The sequence below is a fragment of the Aspergillus steynii genome (genome assembly GCF_002849105.1).
Source record: "Aspergillus steynii IBT 23096 chromosome Unknown P170scaffold_4, whole genome shotgun sequence".
NCBI classification, from domain to species: Eukaryota; Fungi; Ascomycota; class Eurotiomycetes; order Eurotiales; family Aspergillaceae; genus Aspergillus; species Aspergillus steynii.
The window spans coordinates 1,697,352-1,723,544 of NW_020194401.1; the positions used below are offsets into that span (position 1 = coordinate 1,697,352).

Genomic DNA, 26,193 nt, shown 5'->3' on the forward strand with positions numbered 1-26,193 from the left:
ACGAAAGTATTTTCGGGGGAGAAAAGAAGACGAAGGACACGCGCAGAAATACTGCGGGACCCGCTCTCGTGCGTCACGTGTTTGGGAGCTCCGCCGGTGGGGGTCACCGGAAGAATGACCTGCTTTTATTTATGGGAGATGACACAAAACGCTGCTCTTCATTGTTGTCATATAGCTGAATAAGTCAAGATAAAAATGTAATGATGCATATTGAGCTTTATATTGAACTTCGCGATCCTCCATTCGTACTGGACAGATGACAGATTTCCTCGAGCTCATCAAAGCTCGAGTCAATAATGCTGAAGTGTACATGCTCGAAGTAGTAGAGTAATCAATTAGAATAGGGCTTCGAAGTTAATCCATCTAATTGAGAAGTCCCCAAGCTGGCATTTTCTTTGAAGATTGATCATGTCCGAACTTCATACTTCGTGCTCCTGTTACGGTATATCAATGCCTCAGGCAGGCAATTACTGCGCCATGCCCGAAACAGCTAGACCCGTTCAAACGCGCGAGTTGAAATTTGCGCATCCGCCCGCCTCGATTCTTTCTTTCTTCACCACTCCTGGTGCTCTGCATAGGCATGCTACCATTACACCATGGTAGTCTCGTCATTTTCAACAAGCCTTCACTGGTCTTGTCGTCTACAGGAGTGGTAGAGAGAACCTATCACTCTGTATCTGCTGCTCTGGAATGGAAACATCTGATGGAAGCAGTTCGTTTGTAGTGATACATTACATTATCATAATTCTTTTCTTGTCAATGAGTCCGATGCTCTGTCCCAGTGAATTGACGGATGTAAATCAGTAGAGTCAACCACTGCAAGAGGTAATCCTTCGGGGTATACAGGGCAATTGTATGACTTTAGTAGTCGAGCGTTGCTCATCTCGGCGCGGAGCGAAGCGGCACCTTGGGCCCATCCCAATGACTAGCTTCTGTCTGCACCGGTGTGATGAACTTGAAAATTGTCCCTTTGGGCGAGGAACGGTAGACGGATTGAAGTTCAGAAGAAAACGCCGGTCAGATCTGTCACGTTCCAACAGCTCACTCTTCTGCCCCTTCTTCCACAACTCTGGCGCGAATGATCTTGACTTCGTCTACCGGTCTGTCCTCGCCGTTCGTTTTAACAAGTCCCATGCGCTGGATCACTCTCATCCCGCTCTTTACGCGGCCAAAGATCGTGTGCTTTCCATCCAGCCACGGGGTCGGCGCAAGCGTAACGAAGAATTGACTGCCGTTGGTGTTGGGTCCGCTGTTCGCCATACTCAAGATGCCGGCGCCGGTGTGCTTGAGACCTGGATGGATTTCGTCCTCGAATTTCTCTCCGTAGATTGAGCTTCCTCCTCTGCCGGTGCCAGTAGGATCTCCGGTTTGTACCATGAAATTGGGAATGATGCGGTGGAAGACGACGTTGTTGTAGTAGCCCCTCTGTGCAAGGGTCGCGAAGTTTTTACACGACTAGTAGCCACATTGAATTAGCATAAGGTACCCCAAATGTAAGAGGGGTCATTTGTACTGACCTTGGGTGCATGTTCATTGTAAAGCTCCACGGTGAACGAGCCCTGCAGGAAATTAACAACCAATTGAGTCATGATTAGTGTAACAAGGGTTCTCACCATGCTCGTGTCAAAAGCCACGTCTGTCGCCATTGTGATACTGGAATATGAACGGGAAGATGCCGATTGAATGTCAAGGAACCGCGGTCGAACCGTGAATTCATGGAGGTTCTCTGCCACTGCAAGGCGGCGGGGAAATGCCGGTCTTGGCATCCGCCGCATATCATCGGTGATGCAATCTGTCGAATGTTTTCGCCCCGTGTAAACAACCCCCAACAGTCATGATCTAATGGTTTTATGATCACGTCAACTTCTCCTTTTCTCTTTTAACTATGAAAAACTGAGATATTGTATCTTTACCTCTGAACAACACGAAACCTCGTCCCTACCGTCATTATGGACGAGGTCAGCCCTTTCGCCGAATTCTTGGGCCAGGCGATCTACCACCTCACAGCTGTCAAACCTCTAGTTCCGACTTACGCGCATCTCCTTGTTTCCGCTTTGTTTCCGATTTACATCGGCGCCCATGCTTCGCTCTCGAGACCAACCTCTGCCGCAAAACGTCCTAAGAATACCGAAAATGACGAGTCCGAGGACGAAGACGACGAAGACCAGGAGGGAGAGAGCAAGGGGAAGATGGAATCACTGGAGCCTAGTGATGCAATCATGTTTCCCCTGACTGCTGGTCTCACTCTCGGTGGACTATACTTGGTGATCAAATACATGGGTGCCGAGCTTCTGAACAAGATTCTGGGCTTCTATTTCTCTCAGATGGGCATGTTCTTCGCTGTGGCTTTCTTGCGGGACTGTCTTTCGGTCTTTCGGTCTTTCGCGTTCCCACAAACGTATACCTATGGCGGGAAACTCTGGAAGGTGCAACAGTCGGACCGCGTTTTCAAAATTGCTGGCGGAAATGCTGCTTCAGACTCGTCAGAGGCCCGACGCTCTCCTCTTCCGGGCATTCTTGGTTCAATTCCGTTGCCAGAGTCCACCATCAACTTCCTGTGGACATACCGCAGTGTGCTCTATCAAAAGGCGAAATTCAAGATCAACATTCACCGTATCTGCAAGGGCCAAGTCTCAGTTGACATTCTGGACTTGTTCAGTACCTTGCTGGCCCTGCCTGCCGTCGGGTATTTCGCGTTTGTTGAGAAGCCGTGGTGGTTGACCAACTTCCTGGGATTCAGTTTCTGCTATGGTGTCCTGCAGTTCATGTCGCCGTCTACTTTCTTAACTGGATCCCTCATCCTTGGATCGCTCTTCTTTTACGATATTTACTTCGTCTACTTTACGCCTTTGATGGTGACGGTTGCGAAATCCTTGGATGTGCCGATTAAGCTCCTGTTCCCTCGCCCAGCAGGCCCCAACCAGCCACCAGACACCGTTTCTTTGGCCATGTTAGGCTTGGGCGACATCGTCATTCCCGGTATGATGGTCGGTCACGCGCTTCGATTTGATCTTTATCTTTACTATCTGCGGAAAGGATACCAGAAGGCGAAGGCTGAAGGCAACGAAGAAGAGCCAGTCAAACCTGTATATCAGTCTGCTAGAGGAGGCTGGGGCGAGCGTTTCTGGACGAAACCCATCAAATCGCAGGAGGCTGAACTGGAACCCCCTTATCAGGACGCTCGACTCTTTCCCAAGACTTACTTCAAGGCTAGCATCGTTGGGTACCTGGCTGGAATGATCGCAACTCTTGTGGTCATGCAATGTTTCAACCACCCTCAACCTGCCTTGTTGTATCTGGTCCCTGGAGTCCTCATTTCCCTGTGGGGCACTGCCTTCGTCAAAGGCGATATTCACCACATGTGGAACTTCAGTGACAGCGAGGAGGATGAGGAAGACGAAGAGGCCGACTCTGATGATAAAGAAAAGGAGAAACAGGAGGAAGAGGACAAGAACGTCGGCTTCTTCAGTAAACTCTTCAACAGATATCAGAGAGCAGCCGACAAGGCACAGAAGTCCGAAGAAGCTTCCAAAAAGTCCAACGACATGAAGAAGAGCGACAAAGCTGGGGAAAAGAAGTCCGATAAACACGGAAAAGCCAAAGATAAAGACTTGGACTTGTTTTCTTTTTCATTCTACATCCCGCGCAAGAGCAAGTCGGCAAAGTCGGCCGCCAAACCTGCCGAGACTGACAAGGCTACGGACGATTCGAAGAGCTCATCGCCCCGTACTGACTCTCCTGTGGAAGACGAGAACTGGGCTGTCATTAGCAGCTTGGGGCCCGATAACGAACCTCCTACAAAAAGGCAGCGCAGAAGCCCTAGACACGCAGCAAAGACCGCCGCTAACTAGGCATATCAACTCACGATCCCTGAGAACTTTTGCATTTTCTTTTACTCTCGATGAAAGCAGGCATGACTAGAGGCGTTTGGACGGAGTCGATGCCCTTTGTTTTAATACTTGTCTTTTGGCGGCCAATTTGACACCGACTGCTGCATTGCGTGGAATATCAATAAACTCCTGTTCCAAAGAACTTTTCAAAATCTAGTTGGTATCATCGACAGTAATCATAGCTAGGTAAGGTCTCGCACAAAAGACCATTTTTTCAACACTGTTCCAAGATTCGCTTCACATCATCCCATCTTTGCGCGGACACATCAATCAGCTCTTTCAGTTCCTCGCTGTCCACCGCCAACCCGCCATTCTTCTCCATCTTCAAGATCGTAGTCTTCCCCTTGCCACCTTGCTTCTCGTCCACCACAATGCATACCCTCTCCTGACCAAGACCCTCCTCGTATCCATCGGGATCAGCCAGAATCCACCTCCGCTGGATCCCCTGCCTCTGGCTCTCCGTAATCTTCCTCTCCTCCTCCGCATCCGGAATAACCACAGCCCTCCACCCACTCGCCGCATCAGCCTCAAACACAGCGAACGAGCTAGAGACCGGCATTCCGCGCAACGTCAACTTCTTCGCCTCCGAGACCGCATCCGAACACACCACCGTCTCGTTATCCACATCCCACCAGGCACGCGGGAGCTTCGTATCCCGGAGCGCGGCCAGGACAGATGCCCACGCAGCATCGAACGGGTTCCCGGCCAAAGAAACAATCATGACGTCGATATAAAGCACCCAGAACGCTTTAATCTCCTTGTCGTGCTCGGATCCTCCCGCCCCAGCACCAGCACCAGCTTCCGCATCCACATCCATCTGCTCGCTCTCGTTATGCCGCTCCAGCTCCTCCCCGCCTAGATTCGGCGCCTGGTACCAGATCCGCAGGTCGTCGGCGCGCACAAGCCGCGAGCTATGCAGCAGCGTAAGGATCTGATGGGAGAGCGACTGCGCGAGCGACGAGGGCGGCGCACCGGGGATAAAGCCGGGCGCGCACCCGGTGCTCAGCGAAAGGTTGGGGACCAGCAGGTTGAGGTCTTGGATTTGGGATTCGTTGGGGTCGACGTCGGTATCGTCGGAGTCTGCTTTCCGGCGATTGTTTGCCTCCTCTGTTGACGACGAGTGGGATAAGCTCCACGAGGCAATGTCTTCTGTGTGTAGGATCTCAGCGCGCACGCCGCAGACGGCTGTCGTGTCGCCGACTCGCACCACCGCGCTGCCATTGGTGTGTGTCAAGGAGCCTGTGTTTGCAGAGGTCACGCGGAATTGCGAGGGGGCGCGGCCGTTGGCGCGGACGGAGGGGTGGTTGCTCGACGAGGGGGGCGATAGGTGGGCGAGAAGATAGGCGTGAGGTTGCAGCCGGGCGAACTGGGAGGGGGGGAGAGAGAGGGATGGCGGGGTAGGTTGCGCAGCGGTTCCTGCTGCGGAGGCCATTGTGTAGGTTGTCGCAGATGCGGATGATTGATTAAGTTTGGGTATAGGATTTGGAGGTTGGACTGTCGCTCTTTGATCGGCGGATGAAAAGAAGCAGACATCTTATTTTTCGGCGGCAGAATAGTTGCCATATCGAAGGCGGTGAGGATATGCAGGGCTGACGATATCAAGGCTGAGAGTGGCCACTCCTTGACAACTATCTCTGTATTGTTGCTCTTTCTTGTACATTTATTGTTCAAAGGTCCTATATTCTGTAACGAATGACTAGAACACTAGAACTCTTTTCGAAATACAAATTTGGTTGTTTCAGCTTCATCCGATGATGAGCCACCTCCTATGGTGCTCTACGCCTAATCCTAGAATCCAGTTGAAATGTCTTGTGACTGGTTTTTGATGGAATATTTCAATCAAACACACTTACGCAATACAGCTAACAATTTTCCTAGCTTGAGGTATGCCGGGTTTCATTTCCCAATGAGCCAGACCGAAATGAACTTTACACAGCGATTACCAGGCAATTATTGTGTTGACCCCAAAGAATTGGATTGGCACTCGTCTAACTCTTCTATCTGAAGCACGCCTCCAACTCGATCCAGGGTTCGCTTGTTGTTTGTGGGATCGTCGCTTCATCTAAATATAAATACGAGATCCTGAGTCTAATTGGCCTCCGCGGATGCGAGACTCTGGGTTTGGCCCGCCAAGTGATGCCAAATAACCACATAACACGGGCACTCATGACCACTGTGGGAGTCCTATTGATTTGAAATCAGTACTTGGATGGGATCTATTTGGATCTTCCACACATCGGTAATGCGGCGTTCATTATGGACTGGTCATAATGAAGACATATCCGGTTGCTGGCGGCAAGCCGGCATTTTCCAAGTAGCGTCGATCGACATAAGCTCCCCCTCCATATATCCGTCAGATCCGTGGAATTCCGGTCGATTTCGATGGAGATTCCAAGATGATCTCATGGCTGCGTACCAAGGTCCTCGAACATTCTACAACGTTTCCTCGGACCATATCATTGCCCATTTCCGATGGTCGTTTAATAAAATCGCCGCGGGTCCTGAGGCAAGTGGCACTCTCGGTATCTGGGACTCGTATTGATTGCAGGATGATACCTTCTTGGCTCTAGTGTGCCATGGAATATGCACTGTTGAGCATTAGTGGACCCTCTTCTAAATAAGGATGTTCGGGGTTGAGCTCGTGCGAGACCTGTGCGCGAGAAAGTATATGCTACAAGTGTTATATCCTGTTGCTGGAAGCATGAAAGTTGGCAGACTCATTTTGAACCACCAGTACGTCTGGGTCGGGATATGTGGACTTTTTTCTGTCAGACATTTCTGGACTTGATATTTTGTGGGGGGAAAGATGAACGCACCATATCCAGACGAGATCTCCTACACTACCCATACTCGCGACATCTCTCCTCCACCCCGATACTCCTTACATGAGCCCCTTCGCCCTCCTCAACCGAACGACCGCTTGACGAGCACAGAACAGCCAGGCACTTTATCGGCAGAAGACAGCACCAGGCATCTCACGACATCCCATATCATACTAGATGGAGAGTCAACAAGTTGCTGGAGCGACGCATTCACAGCTAGCGCAGTGCTATCCTTGCTTCAGAGAGAATCTTTGACCCCTTTGCCCCGTCCAGTAACGCACAACGACATAAACTTACGGGAAATACCCCTTCTCACCTGCGTTGTCTGCTTCGAGACGTTCAGTGATGATTATTTCCCACGCACACCAATCACCGCTAGCTGCGACCATGGCTCTATGCCCGACACAAATATCTGCTTGGCATGTCTCCGTCGGAGTCTTGACATTCAGTTCTCGTCCCCGGACACGAGCTCACTGGCATGCCCCCTCTGCCATGAGCAGCTTTCCGATGAAGAAGTCCACCGATGGGCCAGTCGACAAACATTCCAGACCTATGATCGAATGCGAACTTGGCAGATCCTAGAAGAGGATGCCGAATTCGTCCCCTGCATCCAACAGAATTGTGGATATGGTCAGCTACACGCCGGCGGACTGGAAGACCCGATTGTGGTATGCCGCTCGTGCGGCTCGAGAACATGCTTCATTCACCGAGAAACACCCTGGCATGAAGGCATGACGTGCACAGATTACGAAGAAAAGATAAACCCAAGAGAGAGCGAATTAGATATTAGGGAACTTGCCCAGAATGAAGTTCCTGAGCTGTCCAATACTCGCAGATCGAGCAATGACACCCAAGCGTCCTCGTCCAGCGAACTTACGAGACCAGAGGCAATAGAGTGGGTCACACGGCCTTGTCCTCACTGCAGCTCACCAACGGCGCGACCAAGTGGCTGTAAATTTACAAGGTGTACGTATTCTCTTGTTGCTTTACTCTGTCTTATCAATAACCACCAGAGACTAACCGCTGTTGTACTTTAGGCGAATCATGCCTGCATGAGTGGTGTTGGGACTGCGGCATTAGTTGGAAATGGAGACATCTCGATATGGACTGTATTCTACCTCCGCAGTGAGAGATATTGTGTAGATATCACACAAGGTCCTACGACGAAGCGCTGATTGGAGGCATGCTGGATATTAATTGCGGAGAATGTTCCATTCGTACCTATTCTCGCAGTCAGATTTGGTATGACTTTTCTATCTTCTTGACGTCTTTAGAGTATATCAAACCAGAGACACGCGAACATGAGTCCGCTTTACTCCACTCCATACTCTCGCGGCCGACTAGTTACCAACATGATAGATGCTTCTAGCGATTGGACGGGCTACCCCATCACAATGAATTCGAATTCCGAAAGAAATCTATCAGGTGCACCACCGTAGCAAATAATCTGGGCCTGCAAATCGCTTTCTGACTCGCGTTGTATCAACGGCGCTTTGACCGGATGTTGGTGAGCGAACCTGCGTCGACTCTGCGCCACAACCATCCTCATCACTATCATAGCACAGTGTGGGCGCAAGACGTAAGACCTGGCGAATGAGGATCAAGCACCGTTGGCGAAATCCTGGCAACGCAGTCAGTGTTGGAAACCCTCAAGGGTTTGCACTCGTGGGAGCGAATCATGCATGCTGGGTTTCCCTCCTGTTGGGATATCCGGATGGTGCCGAAAATGTCTTATATTTTGACGCGAATATCGGACGCTTGAACCGTTTCCAGGGTGAAAGTGCCCAAAAAGGCGGTCGTTTCTGGGGTTTCTTCCTGCAGTGACTTGCTCTGCATAATTAGCGCAGTCGAAAGCACGAGTAATACCGCATCGATCCAAATCGGCTGGCACCGTGCATACCAGCAGAGCCAGGACGGGAAATCTTCACTGACCGATCGGCATGAACCATTAAGCCCCGTTGGTGACGACTCTGCGGCGAGCGAGTGACAAGAGCAGAATTACCGCCGGGCCAGTCGAGTGGCAGCCAATGCGAGGATCCCCTGACGCCGGGCAGGTGACAACGCCCGCCGCTCGTGCATTAGCGGGGATTTCGCCTGCATCGCGGTCGAGCAATGATCCTTCGCCATTGCCTTCATCTCACCGTTGGCCAGCGCCATGTTAAGCTCCATGCACTTTGCCATGCGCTTCGGGGTTTCCCCCCTCCTCGTCTTCGCTTCCCGTCCCCCTCGTCTTATCTGGCTCTCCCCGGGTTGATCTTCGCTTCTTTTTCAATTCATTCTTGCATGCTCTCTGGGATAGCTCTGCTTGCTATAGCTGGTTGTGAAACTCTGCTTCGATCGAATCCAAGACAGTTTCGCAACGATTGACTACTAAAATGGTATTCCCGACCATCTGAAGGGGTCAGCCGGTCAGAAAGGAAGTGGCGAGAAAAGAAAACATAGTGGCATACAGTCAGCTTTGGCTGGCTTCTGAACAAGAAAGAGTGGAAGTGCTACGGCAATACACAGCGCCATGTCCGGTATATGGCGTTCTGCAGCTTCAATTGCGAAGCGGATCGATATCCCGATCATTGCGTCCAATTCTCCGGCAGACATTGCTGAACAACAACGAGATCCGTGGGACCAGTCGGGCAAATATGCTTTGGGATGGGTCTTCTTTTCTGTGATTCTACTGGCCATCACGACACTCGTTCGGTTCTACCATATCTGGGGCGACAAGATTCGAATCGCATTATACAAGGAGGATGCCACTGCAGCTTCTCCATACATCGGCTCCCCTCAGGACGAATATGAGCTTCCCAGTGCAGCTACGGACAGTTCAACTACCCAGTTCTTTCCAGCTCATGGTCCGCTACCAAGCAATACAAACGTGAAACAACAGTCGTCGGTATCTACAATCGCCCCAATTAACAATACCATCGCATTCGTACGCTGGATCTTCTATCGACCACTGCCGGTGATACAGCTATGGAAGTTCCGCGTCGTGCTCCCGTCATTGGGCGCTTCTGCCATCGTCCTTGCAGCGCTGATATTTGTTACCCTCTATTCGTTCCTACCGCAGCCTCTCTACTTTTCGTCCAGTGCTCTTGGATCCCCTCCTTTGGCGATCCGTGCTGGCATGATTGCCGTGGCCATGATTCCTTGGATAATTGCACTCAGCACCCGAGCCAATTTCATCACCATGATGACCGGCATTGGCCACGAGAGGCTTAATGTCCTTCACCGCTGGGCAGGCTATCTGTGTCTATTTTTGAGCTTGGTTCATATGGTTCCATTTTATGTCACTCCGATCTGGGAAAGCGAGTCCTTCGTGTACTATCAGCAGGTTCTTCCGCAGAACATCTACGTCTATGGGACCGGGTTCGCGGCGTTTGTCCCTCTGGCCTTCCTGTGTCTTCATTCCTTGCCTATACTCCGATCCAGGATGTATGAGCTCTTTGTGGCCGTGCACATGCCAGTATCGATCGTCTTCCTCGGCATGCTCTTCTGGCACTGCAAGAACTTCTTGACATCGTGGGACTATCTATGGGCCACAGTTGCCATCTGGGTGATGTCTTTCATCGTTCGACTCTTCTACCTCAACTGGACCAATCCATTCCGGCTATCATTCATGATTGGAGAGGAGTCTGCAATAACCATTCTTCCCCAAAATACTGTGAAGGTTACTGTCGCAACCCGAATGCGATGGAAACCGGGCCAATATGTCTACCTTCGCATGCCCGGTGTCTCGCTTTTCGGGCGTCACCCTTTCACCATCGCCTCCTTGTGTAGCGATGACTTCCCCTCCGAGTACGGCGAGAACTATCGTGACCTGGCCCTTGTCTTTCGTCCTTTCGGCGGCTTCACCCGCCAAGTCTTCCTCAAGGCCTTCGAGCACGGCCCGTACAAGACCTGGACCGCCTTTCTGGAGGGGCCCTACGGCGGCATGCGTCGCGAAATGGCCGCCTTCGACGATGTGGTCTTCTTTGCTGGCGGAAGCGGTATCACAGCAATCGCCAGCCAGCTCCTCTATCTGATCAAGAAGATGCGTGACCGCAAAGCAGTCACCAAATCCATTCGCGTAATCTGGGCATTCAGAAACCCAGAGTCCATCGAATGGTTCAAAGAAGAACTCCGCATCTGCAGAGACTTCGCACCTCCCAACACAGTCCACTTCCATTTCTTCCTCACCGGCTCGCCACAATACACGATAGACGGCCGCTTGTCCGAGGACATCGTGCAGGAGAAAATCTACAACACCCTGCAGGTCTTTGACAAGCGCAACTCTGCTTTCATCCGCGAAGAAGCCGCCGGCGACCCCGAGGTCGAAAAGGAGCTTCGTCGCGAGAACGAAGACGCCATTACTGCTCTGCCGCCCGCCCACACCCTACCTCACATCAACACAAGCAGACACTACAGCCCCATGGTCAATAATCACCAGTTCCCATCTCCGTACACAGGGACCACTGATAGCACCGAAAGCCTACCATTTGACTTCGGCTTCTCCCACTCCCCGGCTGTGTCTACCAGATCTCTTCCACGCTATGCGACCCTCCCACAGCAGCGACGCAACGGATGGCGTATCGACTACGTCCGTCCGGACATTCCACGCATGTTGACCGAGTGTTCACGGAGCTTCGGTCGTCGCGCGTGTGTCTTCGTCTGCGGCCCTCCCAGTATGCGAGTTGAGGTATCTCATACGACAGCACGGCTGCAGCAGCAGGTCATGGGCGACTCGTCGAAGGATGAGATCTTTCTACATGCGGAGAATTACAGTATTTGAGCTGATTTGCTTTACACTGTTTTGGTTCAAAGAAAACATGTTAATGATGGCTTGGTTATTGAATGGTTTATGTTTGTATGATGATGCCCGATACCCTCTTGTTTCAGATTGGGCTTGATCTCGGTCTTGATGATAACGTTTGTTTGAATATGGGGATGAATTTGCACATAGGATAGCATTAATCTCGTCTATTCTCTTTTTACTCTTTTGTTTACTCTATAGTTAGGAGAGGTAGCTTAGAATGCCGGTAATACACTGTATTCTTATATCGTATCCAAACCCACATGCCTTCTATCTATAAATCAAAGGATGGAACCCTCTAGACTAGTTAGTAGACACATGTATGCATATACAAAGCCAGGCAATGGACAAGAAAAGAAAAGAAAAATCACAGCAGGGACCGTAGACCTTGAGTATGCAACTATTGACAAGGATATATCTGTTCGCAAGATCCGGTATCATAATCCAAGGGTGGAGAGACAGATAACAAACCAAAGCAAGATGCAAGTAAAAGAGCAGAGTGCCAAATTCAAATAACCCCGAAATATACAAAACGAAAAACTCCAAAAGACAAAGTACTATCGTTGCGGTTCATCGTCGGCTTTCCGCTTCCGACTCGCTGCATCGTCAGCATCCAGCAGCTTGGAGTCCGAGAACGGTCGAACGCCATGGTCATCTTCATCTTCGTCGTCAGCCTCGACCTTTTCCCAGTCATCGTCCTCATCTTCCTCTTCTGCTGACGCGAAGTGTTCTTCTTCGTCTCCGGAGAGGTTCTCTTGCTCCGGCGCATCCAGTTTCGCATCTCCACCCTCTTCGACATCCTCGTCGTCGTCCCATTCCAGTGTCAATTTCACGATGCGTGCCCCCGATGGCTTCAGTTTCCGGTAATAATTCTCGACAACACCCTCTTCGACCATAAAGCCGCGAGAGACGTACCATTTTAAGCCCTCGTCGTTCGCCTCGTGCACGTGTGCCGTGACCGTGCGGATATTGTAGTGTCTGACGAGTGAGGAAACGCGGTACCCAGACTTTAAGCCGGTCTTCTCCTCTGATGAGGCCGGCGGCGGCGTTGAAAAGAGCAACGAGTTGAGTAAGGACGTCGCGATCCCGTAGCTCCGATACGGAGACAACAAATGCAGTGTCTGGATGTAGAGGTTTGCTGGGTCGCGGGAAGCCTTTCCGGGGAGACGTTTCGCAGACATAGGCGGCACAGGCTCCAGACGACACCGGATCCCCCCGATCACTTTGTCCGAGCCCGTAGACGCTGCCGTGGCAGGGGATGTCGCCGGGGCTGCGGCGACCGGGTGATCATGGTATATGGCGACGCGCGAGACAGACGCGATGACGGGGTCGGTGATGGTCGCGGTGTAGAAGGAGTTCGGGTAGCGGATGGGCAAGAGGAGGCCCGTTATGCGCGACAGGGAGGGAATGTGAGCGGTGTTGACGGGGTCGATGGTGACGTGGGGATGCGGAGTTGGATATCCGGACGTGACGGGGTGAGGGTACGCGACAGGCTGGTAGGTTGAGTCGCCGGAGCCGGCCGGGGGCTTGAGTTTGGCGGCGATAGTGGCGTGCGAGGTAGTTGAGTGCTGGAAGGCGCTCAGCGATGGAGGACTGATGGGGGATTTGGCGCGTCTGGTGTTGGAGGAAGGGGAGGAGGAGGGAGGAGAGGAGAGAGGTGGAGAAGTGGGCGGCTGCTTGGACTGATGCGCCTTTGCGAAAAACTGGTAGGCCATGGTGAGGTGGAGGGGGGTTGGTGATAGAGGATGAACAGAGGGAAATGGGAGAGAGACCGACCCTCTCGGATTCTCAGTCTGTTTTCTCACCAGGCAGAGAGTTGTCACGAGCGAACGAGAGAAAGAGATCAGGAGGGGAAGTCACTCGACGCAAACAGCCAACGCGGAGATGCGATAAGATAAGATCGCCCGGGCGGAGAGACTCGCAAGGCCTGAGGCCAGCGCAAAGCCTCGTCTTCCCTCCAGTCCTTCCCCGAACTGCCCGTTGGCCTCCCCGACTCCGCTGCGACTGCCCCATGTCCTTCGTCGCTTGATTCTCGCCGTTGTCCTTTCCGCGTTTATATATAAATTACCCTCCCTCTGATGTGAACCAGGTAGGCCCGTCCTCTCCCTGCCAGAAATGAGTCCTCCCCCGTCAGTCCGCTGATTCTCCCTACCATGGGTGTCTCCCGCCTCAGACACTAGAGCTCCCCATTCACTATCGACTGGCAGATGGACTTGATGAGCTGCACATGCTCCTGGTCACTCCGCTGAGTTTTGTCTTCTCCATCGATTGTTCCGCGCACGCTCCTTCCTCACTTCCGACAATCCGCTCCGCCTCAGCTTGAATCGTCGGTCTTCTCCGTCGCCGCTCATCCATTCCTATTGTCGGACTTGACACCACACGCACGAACGAGTACATGGAGTCTGGTTGCTGACCACTGGGATATTCACTTTGGTATTGTGCGGGCTTGGTTTTTTGGCCATTGTCTTGGGTCCTGGGTCTATAAATTGTGAATAAGGTTAGTCTTCTCGCGCCGCGCATCATGACGGCATTCGGGTGGTCGGACTATACACTCGGTGATTGTTGCGATCCTTATTGCACCTGTTGTTGTTTGTTCTTGTTTGAGAATAGGCACCTCTTCCCCCTGGGGTCCTTCACTCGTATACTCTACCTGCTGGTCTTCGCCTCTTCCTCACCTCCCCGACCGTCTCTATCCTCCTTCGCGTCGCCCCCAGACAGCGTACCTTTGATGTTAGCTGGCTTCTAACATTTTCGCAAACAGAATACACAGTTGCATACATATACAAAATGGGCGAATCGAATGGACCAGGAGAGCAGGGCAGCTCGTATGCTTCAGGCACTATTGCAAAACTGGTATGTCTGGCATCCGCGACGGATCGCATATCGAGTCTTCTTTTTGCCCCAGGCCGAGTCGCTAATCTAATTAGACTTCTGACATTCTGAACGACACCTTCTACAACATCGTCTATGATATTGTTGCCAAGGTCCATCGCGATGAAAAAGTCGCCCGCATGCGCTCCGCCGTTGTCGTGGCGAGACAGAAAGCCGAAGACGAAGCGGCCAGGCGCCGCGAAGAGTCTGGCAACAAGGCCACCCATCCATTAAACTCGGGTGATCCTGACTCCGAGGAGTTCAAGGACCTTCGAGTGGAAACCGATGCGGCAGTTTTCGAAGACAGTAAAGTTTACCTCAAGGGTAATCCGCTCCAGACCGTCAAAGACATCATCTGCCCTGATTGCCGGCTACAACGTCTGCTATACCCAACCACAGGAGTCGGGGCGCGGCAACCACCCGATCCATATCGAGAATATTGCAACGATACGCCGTTGGTAAACAAACCGGGACACGACGTGCACGGCAATCCGTTCGCGACCGACAAACTGAATCCCAAGAAGAAGAAACAGACCACTTCATCTAATACCCCCGCCTCGAGTCCTCCTACGACGCCCGATGGCTCATTCAAGCATGCAGCCCCGGAAAAGATCTCATTCCCGACGGTCAAATGCCCGCAGTGTCCGAGATACTTCGTCGTCACGCGTGTAGCGCAGCACATGGATCGATGCATGGGCCTATCAGGTCGACAGACCAGTCGGAACAAAACACCCATGGAAAATGGCAACAGTACGCCTACTTCCGCTCCGCCGAAACGCCCATTAGAGGATGATACGCCGTCGGCGGCTATTACGAAGAAGAAAAAGCTGGGCGCTCCGAAGAAACTCTCGGGCAAAAAGCCACCTCCTGCTCCCAGCAGTAAACTAAAGAACGGCCTCACGCCTGATATGGCAGCCGCCGCCGATGCAGCAGCTTCCGGGGACGCTGACATCAAGAGCGAGGCGAACGGAGATGCTTGATAGATCTCGCTCGTTTCTTTTCCTACTCTCTGTTTTTCTTTCAACAGTTTACACATTACTTTTTGCTTCATGGATACACAGACCTTTTGTTGTATTGGGGACGAGATTTGGACATAGTCTCCCTGTTTCTTTTTCTTTTGTTTTAACGATCTGACGTAAATACTCGGCATCAAAGGCGTCACCGGGGACTTTGCTCTAGTACACAATCATGTCGAAAAGTCTGGGACATGCTCGGCGTCGTGTTTCTCCCTTTGCTTTCTTTTCATTTTTATTTTCCCAGTTGTCATGATCCTGATCAATGTGGTTGTTTATTGTTCTGTTGAGGAATAGATGATGATGCAGAAGCAATCCGTGCATTATGCACCTTATGTACTATAGTTTTGCGCTCAATTCCATGGATAGCTTAGAAAGACAATCTTCTTTGGCGATAGCCCTTACAACCTACCGAAATCCTTCAGAGTCAAGATGATGCTCACTGACTCATAGTGACTGATGAGGTCATGGTGGCCTGAAAAATGCGGCCACCACTCTCTCCACAATTCCGATAAGACCAACGCCAACCACTTCCGCATCTCATCTTCGATTCAACTCTCAATATCTTCACCTTCCCCAGCCAAACCACATGGCCGACTCATCCCTCCTAACATGGGGAGTTCCCCGTCTCTCCCAAATCCTGCCTCTAGACGAAGAATCCCTCAAACAGATCCTCTCCTACGCCGCCAGCCTCTCCAAGGATGAAGGCGCGGAGCATCTCAAAAACCTCCTCGGCGACTCCCCCGCCGCATTCGAATTCATCTCATCCTTCAGCGCCCGAAAAGAGCCCCCTTCTTCTCAACGAGCCCGCAATGCAGACTCCGGACCCCCATCGCGAACCTCCAGTCCAGCAGGAACCGCAACCCCCGGTAAGAAAGGCAAAAAGTCCAAACCACCGCTCCACAGCGCCGGACCTGTCCGACAGGTTGAGAACTTCGGGAATGTCGCAGGGGGGTATCGCAAGGCGGACCAGGAAGAAGATTACATGGCCGCGTTTTCGGGAGGTCGCGCACAAGGGAAAGATACCAAGGGTGCGGAGGTGCGGCCGAGCGCACAGTTCCTAGGGCCGTCGTCGCGCGAGGACTCCTCGGCTTCTTCGTCGCGGGCGCCTTCCCCTGCGCCGAAGTCCGGAGCTGCGAGCAGTAGTAAAGCCCCGCCGTCGGCGTCGGGGCCCGTGATCTCAGATTATCTACCGAATGTGAAATCGAAGGCTGCGAAGACGTCCTCGGCATCATCGTCACGACAAGGTGGAGGGGGCTCGTCGAAGGGGGCTCTCACTACGAGTAATATCTCGGATTTAACGGCTGCGATCGCGGCGCTGGAGGTATCTACGAACCCGACGCTTGGCGGGGAGAGCCAGAAATGCAATTGCAACGCCTCGTTACATCCACTCTTCGATCCGGCCCCAAACTGTCTAAATTGCGGGAAGATTATCTGCTCGTTGGAGGGTCTACAGCCTTGTTCGTTCTGCGGGACGCCGTTGCTATCAAGTGAGGAGATCCAAGGCATGATTCGGGAGCTGCGAGCAGAGCGAGGACAGGAGAAGATGCGTGCTCATAACGAGGGCGTCCACCGCGAAGGAGGACCCGGGCCGGGGAACGCAGGATCCAACAAACTAGATGCAGCCAAGGCGCATCGTGACAGACTGCTTCAATTCCAAGCGCAGAACGCCAAACGGACCAAGGTTGTCGACGAGGCGGCAGACTTTGAGACACCCAATGTCGCGTCCACATTGTGGATGAGTCCTGCGCAGCGAGCCCTGGCGTTGAAGAAGCAGCAACGCGTGCTTCGTGAGATGGAGGAACGGGCCCGTCCGGAATGGGAGAAGAAGCAGACTGTCATGAGCTTGGATATCAAGGGCGGGAAACTCACTCGGGTGTATCAGTCGGCTGGACCGGCTGAGTCGAGCCCGTCTGCGGAGGAACAGGCCGAGCAGGCGCTCGTGGAGGAAGCTCTCAGTCATGGTACGGGGAGAACGGGTAGTGGAGAAGCATTTAGTCACAACCCTCTACTTGCAGCTGGAGGGCTGGTACGGCCAGTCTGGAAGGGGGCAGATGGGAAGCAGGTGGAGAGCACAGCACGCAAGGATCGAAAACAAACGTGGCGACGGGTTCAGGACGACAATGATGACAACGAACAGTGGATCCTGGACGGCGGGGCACATGGATATACGGGATGATAGATATGTCTCATCAACCATCCATTTTTACTAGGTGCAATCAGGAGGGCCAACATAGAACTGATCAACGTCGCAAAAAGACAAATGAAAATATCCTATTCGATCGTACGACCTGGAAATAGAGGACCCGTTAATCAACATCTGCCTGGGTCTTTCCTGATCTCGGGATCTATCTGGATGAAAAACACACCCCGACCTGTCTCGAGCGGAGGGCGGAAGCTGCTGCGCCTCATTTGTCCGCCATGACGAGCGTCACCACAATCAATGTGATCAGTCACTCCCCGGAACTCCCTGTCGTCACCTTCCGGCTTCAAGACGAACATCTGCTCCGCTACGCATGAACCTTTCCCCGGGGTGGCAACGTTGGACAGCCAATGGATAATACATTGGGTAGGACCTGCGTTGCCAAATTCAGAAACATGAGTTGGCCAATCTTTGTGGCTGATGCAAGATCGTTCTACTTACTGCACATCCGTCTGTAGACACCACTGCGGACACTCATGCCTCATCTTTTCATCACGGTCCCTGTGTAGGGCTGTCTAGAGAACCGATGTTGGGCAGCACCCAAGTATGCTGCGCATAAAAAGTCCTGGGCCACTGGAGGCCTTCCAAGCCTTCAAGTCTATTCTCAAGAAGCATTAGCACAGACGCTGAGGAACCTATGGCCTTGTCAGTTGAGGCCGTCATCGCTCTCGTCACTTTGCTTGTCATCGGGCCCCCTTCCCTTCTCACGATATGGGATGTTTTTCGAAAACGCCGGCAGTCCCAGCTCACCCTAGTCAATTTATTCCTTGCCTGCTTCATGCAAGTGACACCGGCATGCAATTGCCATTGCTTGCTACAAATAATAACAATAAGATAGCACGCTATGCCAATCAAACCATTATTATAAGACCTGTCAAAACCTAAAACAAAAATCATACATACTATTCCTTATTTGGCAAATCTCTTTGGGATCCCAAAGAGATTTGCCAAATAAGGAATAGTCAAATAGGACTGGTGAGATAAGCCAATAAGAATAGACTAATAAGGAATAATAACCACCGGATAACTTTAGCGGCTTAGCCGGACACCTAGTACTCTACCTATATTCGCCAAGTTCTACCCCGGATACTACCTCCCGCCAAAAGCAGCCTGATGACCTCAGGTTTGCCGAGTGGGAGATACTGAGACGGCATGCCTACCGTGGGTAGGTGCTTTAGGTATCAAAAGAATGACTGACGGTATGTGTGCGAGTAGTTACACATAAAATGACAAGGTAGGTACCTAACTATATGTGTACGAGTATGTACACAGAACCCTACCCTCCCACCGCCCATCATCAATCGAAGTGGCTTTCCCAGGATTACAGGGCTTTGGAGGTGACTTATTATATAAATTGAAGGTCTACACAGGAGAAGACTAGAGACTTTTCCACTCTTCTCTCCAACAAGCATTCGCACTAACACCAAGAATATGACATTATCAGCCGAGGCCATAATTGCAGTAGTTACTTTGTTAGTAACAGCACCTTCTGCCCTTCTCATGACATGGAAGTATTTCCGAAGACACAGACAGTCTGCACCTGCTGAAGGTAAGAAGGATTATTTTATTGATTTTTTCATCCATTTTTTTTCAACTTTTTTTTTTATCACCTTCAAACCTCATTAATGACACTGGCATGCACTTGTTAACCGGGTTTCCCTCTTTCTTCTCTAGAACCGTTGCAGGACTTGAGGCCCCGGAGGTTCTCTCCTAGAAACAGCCGTGAACACCATTACCCCGATTTGTTGGTCGAGGCTGGGTTGATGGACCGTCGCATTAGTAGTATGTCTCGCCCTTCTCTTTATAGTCGCTTTTTCTTTTTTATTCCTAGACATCAAGCATGTGCTACTATTGTCTCGGTCGCCTATAGTCAACTTTACTAACTACTTATAGGAACTGGAACTCGAATATTTACCTACAGAGAGATCATTTCGGAAACCTCTATGCAATATACTATGAACTAGAATTGATTTATCTCCTACATTATCGGCATCAAGTGTGGCTGCAGCGGATTTGCCTATCGAGAGGCATCTTAGAGGCTTGTACAGAGTACAACTTGCATGAATTCGGAGCATAGTGACTTGCTTTTTTATCCTTGTTATTCAATCAATACCTAAAGCTCGGTGATTACATCTTATAGTCTCAACGCATGTGGATGTGGTACCTGTTTATCTTTTGTGTCTGATAAACTGTCTTACTCTATCTCGACTTTATAGTTCGTGTGTCACTCTGCCACGAGCAAGCCGGATTGATTAATTTCCATCGTACGCTTGGAGACAGAAGACCCGATAATTGCTATTTCACCTCCAGGGCCTTACTGCAAATAAGTTTGGCACTTATCTGTCACCAAGAATTGTCAAGGGTTATTCTCTCCAGGAGAGGCTAGCTATAGATTGAAATGTATCTACGTACTACTCAAGTTGGAGGGGGGAAGTCGACATGACTACGATGATTAATTTTAGTACTCGGTGCTATAGTATGCCTACCGGAGCCTTCCGCTGGCTTATCCCAAGGTGATGTCATTCGATCATGCTTTATGGAAGGTTCCATTAGTTGGTCACGGCCTTGATCAGCATAAATATGGCCTTTCTGCGAGTATCTAGAACCTCCTCTCTAGCCACCTCTTCAATCGTTCTGTTTAGTCAAGTCAATTGAATTCTACCACCCGTTCCGCCTGCATCGTCTACAGTACTCTCTGTACGGTTGGAAGGGCGGATGACAAGGGGCTATCTGAGGACTTTCTACAGTAGTCCAGCCCTACGCAAACGCAAAGCCACACGCCGATCAGATTGACTTTCATGATATATATACCTGTGCTGTCTCAACACATTACATTTGCAAACCCTATAGTATACTCTTAGAGAACCTCAACGTCGGTTTAACCCTTCTCTCAATAACCAGTTGCACCCAGGCTAGCAAAATGTCATTGTCAGTCGAGGCCATAGTTGCTATAGTCACTGTAGTAGTTACAGGGCCTGCTGCGGTTTTCGTAGTATGGGAATATGTTCGAAATCGAAGACGCAGACGGTCTCATTCTGCGGATGAAGAGGGTAAGAGCTTCTTTCTTCCTTGCTTGCTTGGTTTCAATTTCTTCCTATGCCATAAATGAAATAAGCTTGCGATTATTAACTCAGTTTCCCTTGTACATTTCTAGAAGCCTTTCAAATCCCGAGAACTATAAGAAATGGCCATGTGTATCCCCATTGGATTGTGGAAGCTGATCATGCCAATGGTATGTCTTGCCCTCTCTTATGTCAATCCAGAGTTACGTTTGGCTCGAAATCCTGCAGTTGAGTTTACTAATTGCTCATAGAAACCGTAATTCCATTAGTGTTTACCCAGCGAGCAGTCATTTGGGAAACTTCTATACAATACCATTGATTTGCGACAGACTGGCAGTCTGAGCATGTTCGACCGACTCTATGTTATATTTAGCATCACCTTTGATATCCAGCGTCTTTGCCGATTATCACTTTTATATTTCCTCCAGACTTTTGGCGTTGAATGATTTTTCTTGTGTTAGGGTATTAGCATCAAGTGTGGCTCTAGCGGATTTGGCATCACAGTGTATCTTACGAGGCTCGTACAGAGTACATTGTGCATGAATTAGGAGTATAGGAGTGATCTGCTTTTATGTCATGTTTCCTACAGCCGGTTGAAACTACTGACTCTTATAACTTGAATGAATTTGGATGTGGCACCTCTCTATTCATTATTGATTTTACTCAATCTTGATTCCACAGTCAGTTGATCACCCCCGGCAAAGAAAGCCGGCTCTATTAATTTCCATCCTAAGTGTAGAGAGGGAATGACTCCCGCAGAAGAATCGATATATTGAAAATGATGTAATCAAGAACTTGGCAATCGGACAGCGAGACTTGACTTACTTCACATCGAGCGTCCCTGCCGGATTTCCTATTAGGGTTAGACACCATTCCTCAGGGAACTGATTCGATCTTGAACGCTACCGACAGAAAGAGTATACCGAATATCACCTGGATGACTTGCCGTTCTTCCGTATTCCAGAAACACGATCAGCATGAAGCCGTGCCACAGCGTGACTTGTAACCCCGCCATAGCCCACCCCAGTCTGCGAAAGCCACACAGATAGACTAAATGCTGAGAGATTTACTGCAGGGATGATAGAAAAGCTTTTACTTCGTCATGGATTTCTATGCCATAATTAAGTAAACGGTTTCCAAGATCGAGAATAGTAGTGGTAACGAGGCCTACCATGCTGTCAAGTTCCGCTGTATTTTCTAACGATGACTGCTAGCGACCCGGGAATACACCAGTATAGAGATCATCACACTGCAAAAAGACTTTGATGTATGTCTGAAAAAAGAAGACCCGATAATCGACACCCAGGAGACCCGCAACCCGCTCCGCCTATCCGGATGAAAAGCTACCGGCTTGATGTCTAATTATGTTCGCAGGACACAGTAGGATCATCGAAGAGTCGAAAATTGCAGCAGTCATGCGGTTTTTTCCGGCAGTAGCCAAGACTCTCTCTCCCTCGTCAATCCTGAGACTCTGACGTATAGATCGTCCACCAAGAGAGAGAGAGAGAGAGAGCTAAGCCACAGGCCACCGCTATCTACATTCCACTGCTTATTCATGTATAAAAGGTTCCCCCGTACGGGAGAACATTTGGGAGTTTTCAACCATTCGCATTCATATTCAGAAATGGCCTTGTCCACCGAGGCTATAATCGCATTGGTGGCCACCGGCCCTGCACTTCTTATGCTCCGGGAGTATCTATGAAAGCGCAGACAATCTCCCCCAGCTACAGATCAAGGTATGGATCTCTCTCTCTCTCTCTCTCTCTCTCTCTCTCTCTCTTTTCTTTTTTTTTTTTTTTCTTTTTTTTTTCAATTTCTGCTATACGTATGTCCCGATACGTATCGGAATATCTAGCACAACTGAGGGTTTCCTCTTCTGGGTGCCGCCGCTTTAGTAAGGGCACTCAGGACCTTACTCAGTAAGTAATTCACATCACAGATCATCGCTCACTGAGCACTCACCCAGCACTCACTAAGTGTTTATTAAACTATTACATGCTTCCCGGCTTACTTATATGCTCTTTATTTTGTGCGAGTAATCTACAACCAGGCCTGTTAAACAGTCCACATAGTCATTTATTAGGCCTACTCATTCCAGTCTATACCCGGGTAAAAAAAAGAATAAAGAAAACTAAATAGCCCAAGTAGCTTTTCAGCCCGGTGTGGCGATTGCCTTGGAGTGCGTAAACAAAATGTCGAGATGATCATTGATTTGCCAGGGTAATAGCTTGCAACAAAGGTATAAAAAACCAGCTACTTTTACAAGTTAAACACATGAACCGGATAAAATGACCAAAGCGTATAAATCAAGAGCTTGCTGACGGACTGGACAACTGTGTCACCCGGGCGCTAAATGATTAGATCGCCCGATCAAATCTCAGACTTGAACACCGTAGAGAAAATGCTCAACCAGCATTAAACACTTTGGCGCTAAAGTTGGGTTGATCTGTCTTTAGTCCTTCGCTGGGTAATTCTAGACAATGGAACATTGAACGATAATGTCTTTTAAAATAATCTTTGAGCAAACGTTGTAATACTCAATCATTTTGCTAATATTACTGCTAAGTACTCATCGAGCTTCCATTAAAATGTCGGCATTGTCTAAAGATCACGGTTCACTAGTTATAAAGGGCCGGTTAACTGAAAGGTCAAGAGAAGAAGACAGTGGAGATCGGTTGGATGGGGTTTCCAAATATTCAGGGGTTGAAAAAGAGGAGGCTACTCCGTAAGTGCTAGTTAGACACTGTCCTTTAATTTTATGAGGTGGGGCTAGGGAAGGAGAAAGGGAATACTGATACTTGCTTCTTTAAATGACAATCTTAATCTAATATCTCTTGTGCTCGCGCTCTCGTCCCTGGAATTGTTTAACTCTATTCCCAATAAGCAGCAAGTCTTAAATTCAGCACCACACTACCCGACGTAATCGCCAATTACTTCTTTCCGTAATCAGTTTATCATTGGTAATGATGCACAAAGACGGCACGCAGCCACTTGAGAATATGGTTGCTTTTTCTCATGCAGCCAGGAGTCAAAGCGGCGAATGAGGAAGCTGTAAATTTATAATACGAGCTGCATATGCATTCAAAATACTACGCAAACATTTGAGGTGGCTTTGCACCCACAACAGACGGGCGCAGTACCTAGTAAATATTAAGGCTCATGGGCACTTCTTCATCTTACTCTTCTCTCCTTGTTCCTCTCTCCCTCTCTCCCTCCCTCTCTCCCTCTCTCTCTCAAAGTTGCTAGAAGAACGCGATATTCTCATTCTCCACTCCCCTGTGTCTCATCGGTAAAGATCCTAAAGACCCTTTGCAAGGTGCCTATCTCGAAGATTGACTGTGGTGAAGCACCTGCTCAAACTTACCCACCACTGTTTTATCATACTGTGACCGTCTCCGCAAGTGATTGCAATTATGAGCTCCCCCAGCGATGATGAACGGCACTATACAACTATCGATCCCTCAAGATTATCATCCGATCACCTATCTCCCCATACAGCAGTGGTCCACCCAGAAACAGCCTCTATGGTGGCCGAAGAAGACCCGGCACAACGGGACCCAACACGACCATTCATATCATTGAAATCAAAACCACACAGAGGCAGATTCGACCTAGATGATTCCTGGACATGGGAAATCGGTAGTGCGGTCCTAAGTGTAGTTGGTATCGCACTCCTTATTGGGTTTCTCATCAGTATTCACGGCAAGCCATATGCGAATTGGCAATATACAGCCTCACCGAACACAATCATCGCTATTATTGCAGCCATCACCAAAGCCGCACTGCTCAGCGCTGTTTCAGCCTGCCTTGGCCAGCTTAAATGGAGGCTATACGAGAGATCAAGTTCCGCTCCGCTTGAGTACTTGCAAACAATCGATGAGGCAAGCCGTGGATCGTGGGGCGCGCTTAAAGTTCTCTCGCGAGTGGCTTCGGGGTCGAAACTGGGCTTTCTGACATTCTCAGGTGCCTCGCTGACCTTTCTGGCCCTCGCGGTTGACCCGTTCGCTCAACAAATTCTTAGCTTCCCTTCGAGGCAAGTACAGGCTTTGAATGAAACTGCTTTGATTCAATCTGCGCGTAACTATACAGCCGGTTATCTTACCGCCGATTATAAAAGGATATCCAATCTACAAACCAGAGCCATCAACAGTGCGTTGTCACTTCCGGATACTGGCCTTCAGGCTCAATGCACCATGGAAAAGTGTTCTTATCCGAGATTTGTTTCATTAGGAATCTGCAGCAAGTGCGAAGATGTCACCGAGCAAACGACTCAGGATTGTGTGGGGACTGTGCTGCCAACTGCCAATTTGCCAGTTATAGATATGAACTGCACATATACAGCGCCGTATGAGTACAGTGTTACTCTATCCCTCGATGACATGGCAACTGGTACTGTATTTGATGGTGAGACCTTTAAAAAGCTCGCAGTGAACTTTTGGACAACCTATTCAAGAACGCCGCCACCGAGTGCAGACCTCGAGAAAGAGAGATACAAGATATTTGATATTGAAACACCAATTGTTTCGTTCATCGCAACCACTCAGTATGCAAGCATTCCCTATACAAGCCAGAACACAACAGCGTGGCCCCCCAAACCTTCCTTCACTGAGTGTGTGATGTACTGGTGTGAAAAAGAGTATGCACCAAGTAATTTCTCTGCCACAAGCGATCCAACTCCCGTCTCCCGGGCTCAGAAACTTCAGATCATTATACAGGATGAAGATTATATCTGGGCGAAGAATACTTATAAGTTCGTGCCACCGCCAGATTTAATACCCTTGTCCAACAAGTCCTCAACCTACCATATTTCTCAGCCCCTCTCCATGGATTTGGTATCAGAGCTTGGAAATCTGTTTAATGGATCCGATGCTACGTATCATATTCTGGTGGCAAATAATCTGACGGATGTGGTCAAGTCTTTGTCCACTAGCCTAACCGATGCTATACGTTCTGCCGACGTGAGCAGCAGAATATCTGGAAAGGCGTTCAGGACCGAAACCTATATTAATGTTAGATGGCCATGGATCATCCTTCCTCTCTTCGTTGTTTTGGCATCTACTATCCTACTTCTGGCCACTACGGTATCAACCAGGAATACTGTACTTTGGAAAAATTCACTGCTGCCTTTGTTGAGAAGCTACCTTGATGTCAAGCCCGAAGACAATTCTATCGCACTGCGGAGTGTTGATGGAGTGGCGAGGGGTGAGTACTAAAGCGGAAAGGGAAAGCTGCCCTGGATAGAAATCCCGGTACGTATGCTATAATTACATATTCATGTAGTTATTAACTCAATCTCTTTTGTTCTTTTAGAAGTGTCGTGGGAATTAGCCCCCCAGAGGCACCCTTGGCCTAGAAATGGCTGTGAATATCGTTAATCGATGATTGAAGCTGTGTTGATGAACCATCGTGTCGGTGGTACGTCTCATTCCTGTCTACTTCCTACCTCCCTCTTTCATTTTGTTGCTCCCTCTTCACAGATTTCAAGCACGTGTCACTGTTGTCTTGACTGACTAACTTTCTCGACCGCTCACAGGGCCTGGTTACTCGAG

General features: G+C 49.9%; 9 protein-coding genes across 9 annotated transcripts; 6 read left to right on the top strand and 3 right to left on the bottom strand.

Moving 5' to 3' along the window:
* Positions 1-562: 562 nt before the first annotated feature.
* On the bottom strand, positions 563-1,693 carry cyp1 (putative peptidyl prolyl cis-trans isomerase (CypC)). The gene is made up of 3 exons (XM_024851578.1): positions 1,614-1,693; positions 1,518-1,559; positions 563-1,455 (listed from the first exon to the last, which is right to left on the bottom strand). The coding sequence occupies exons 1-3, from the start codon at positions 1,644-1,646 to the stop codon at positions 1,042-1,044; spliced, it is 489 nt and encodes a 162-aa protein (XP_024704483.1). The 5' UTR covers positions 1,647-1,693; the 3' UTR covers positions 563-1,041.
* Positions 1,694-1,826: 133 nt separating this feature from the next.
* On the top strand, positions 1,827-4,066 carry P170DRAFT_436808 (aspartic endopeptidase). The gene has a single exon (XM_024849228.1). The coding sequence runs from the start codon at positions 1,950-1,952 to the stop codon at positions 3,849-3,851; it is 1,902 nt and encodes a 633-aa protein (XP_024704484.1). The 5' UTR covers positions 1,827-1,949; the 3' UTR covers positions 3,852-4,066.
* Positions 3,987-5,396, bottom strand: P170DRAFT_436809 (3' exoribonuclease family protein). Its single transcript, XM_024849229.1, has one exon. It carries the CDS (start codon positions 5,320-5,322, stop codon positions 4,105-4,107), a length of 1,218 nt encoding a protein of 405 aa, XP_024704485.1. The 5' UTR covers positions 5,323-5,396; the 3' UTR covers positions 3,987-4,104.
* A 1,168-nt stretch (positions 5,397-6,564) lies between these two features.
* P170DRAFT_177197 (BRcat and Rcat domain-containing protein) lies at positions 6,565-7,967 on the top strand. The gene is made up of 2 exons (XM_024842642.1): positions 6,565-7,678; positions 7,750-7,967. Exons 1-2 carry the CDS (start codon positions 6,697-6,699, stop codon positions 7,839-7,841), a joined length of 1,074 nt encoding a protein of 357 aa, XP_024704486.1. The 5' UTR covers positions 6,565-6,696; the 3' UTR covers positions 7,842-7,967.
* Positions 7,968-8,860: 893 nt separating this feature from the next.
* Positions 8,861-11,730, top strand: P170DRAFT_436810 (putative metalloreductase transmembrane component). The gene has a single exon (XM_024849230.1). It carries the CDS (start codon positions 9,225-9,227, stop codon positions 11,472-11,474), a length of 2,250 nt encoding a protein of 749 aa, XP_024704487.1. The 5' UTR covers positions 8,861-9,224; the 3' UTR covers positions 11,475-11,730.
* P170DRAFT_436811 (uncharacterized protein) lies at positions 11,720-13,316 on the bottom strand. Its single transcript, XM_024849231.1, has one exon. It carries the CDS (start codon positions 13,208-13,210, stop codon positions 12,053-12,055), a length of 1,158 nt encoding a protein of 385 aa, XP_024704488.1. The 5' UTR covers positions 13,211-13,316; the 3' UTR covers positions 11,720-12,052.
* Positions 13,317-14,282: 966 nt separating this feature from the next.
* Positions 14,283-15,346, top strand: P170DRAFT_426149 (transcriptional activator; the record flags this gene model as incomplete). The annotated part of the gene is made up of 2 exons (XM_024847695.1): positions 14,283-14,348; positions 14,423-15,346. 2 exons carry the CDS (start codon positions 14,283-14,285, stop codon positions 15,344-15,346), a joined length of 990 nt encoding a protein of 329 aa, XP_024704489.1.
* A 622-nt stretch (positions 15,347-15,968) lies between these two features.
* Positions 15,969-17,558, top strand: P170DRAFT_356538 (C2HC5-type zinc finger protein; the record flags this gene model as incomplete). The annotated part of the gene is made up of 1 exon (XM_024844156.1): positions 15,969-17,558. The coding sequence occupies one exon, from the start codon at positions 15,969-15,971 to the stop codon at positions 17,556-17,558; it is 1,590 nt and encodes a 529-aa protein (XP_024704490.1).
* Positions 17,559-23,854: 6,296 nt separating this feature from the next.
* Positions 23,855-26,022, top strand: P170DRAFT_177262 (DUF3176 domain-containing protein). The gene is made up of 2 exons (XM_024842643.1): positions 23,855-25,893; positions 25,955-26,022. Exon 1 carries the CDS (start codon positions 24,058-24,060, stop codon positions 25,855-25,857), a length of 1,800 nt encoding a protein of 599 aa, XP_024704491.1. The 5' UTR covers positions 23,855-24,057; the 3' UTR covers positions 25,858-25,893; positions 25,955-26,022.
* Positions 26,023-26,193: the final 171 nt, after the last annotated feature.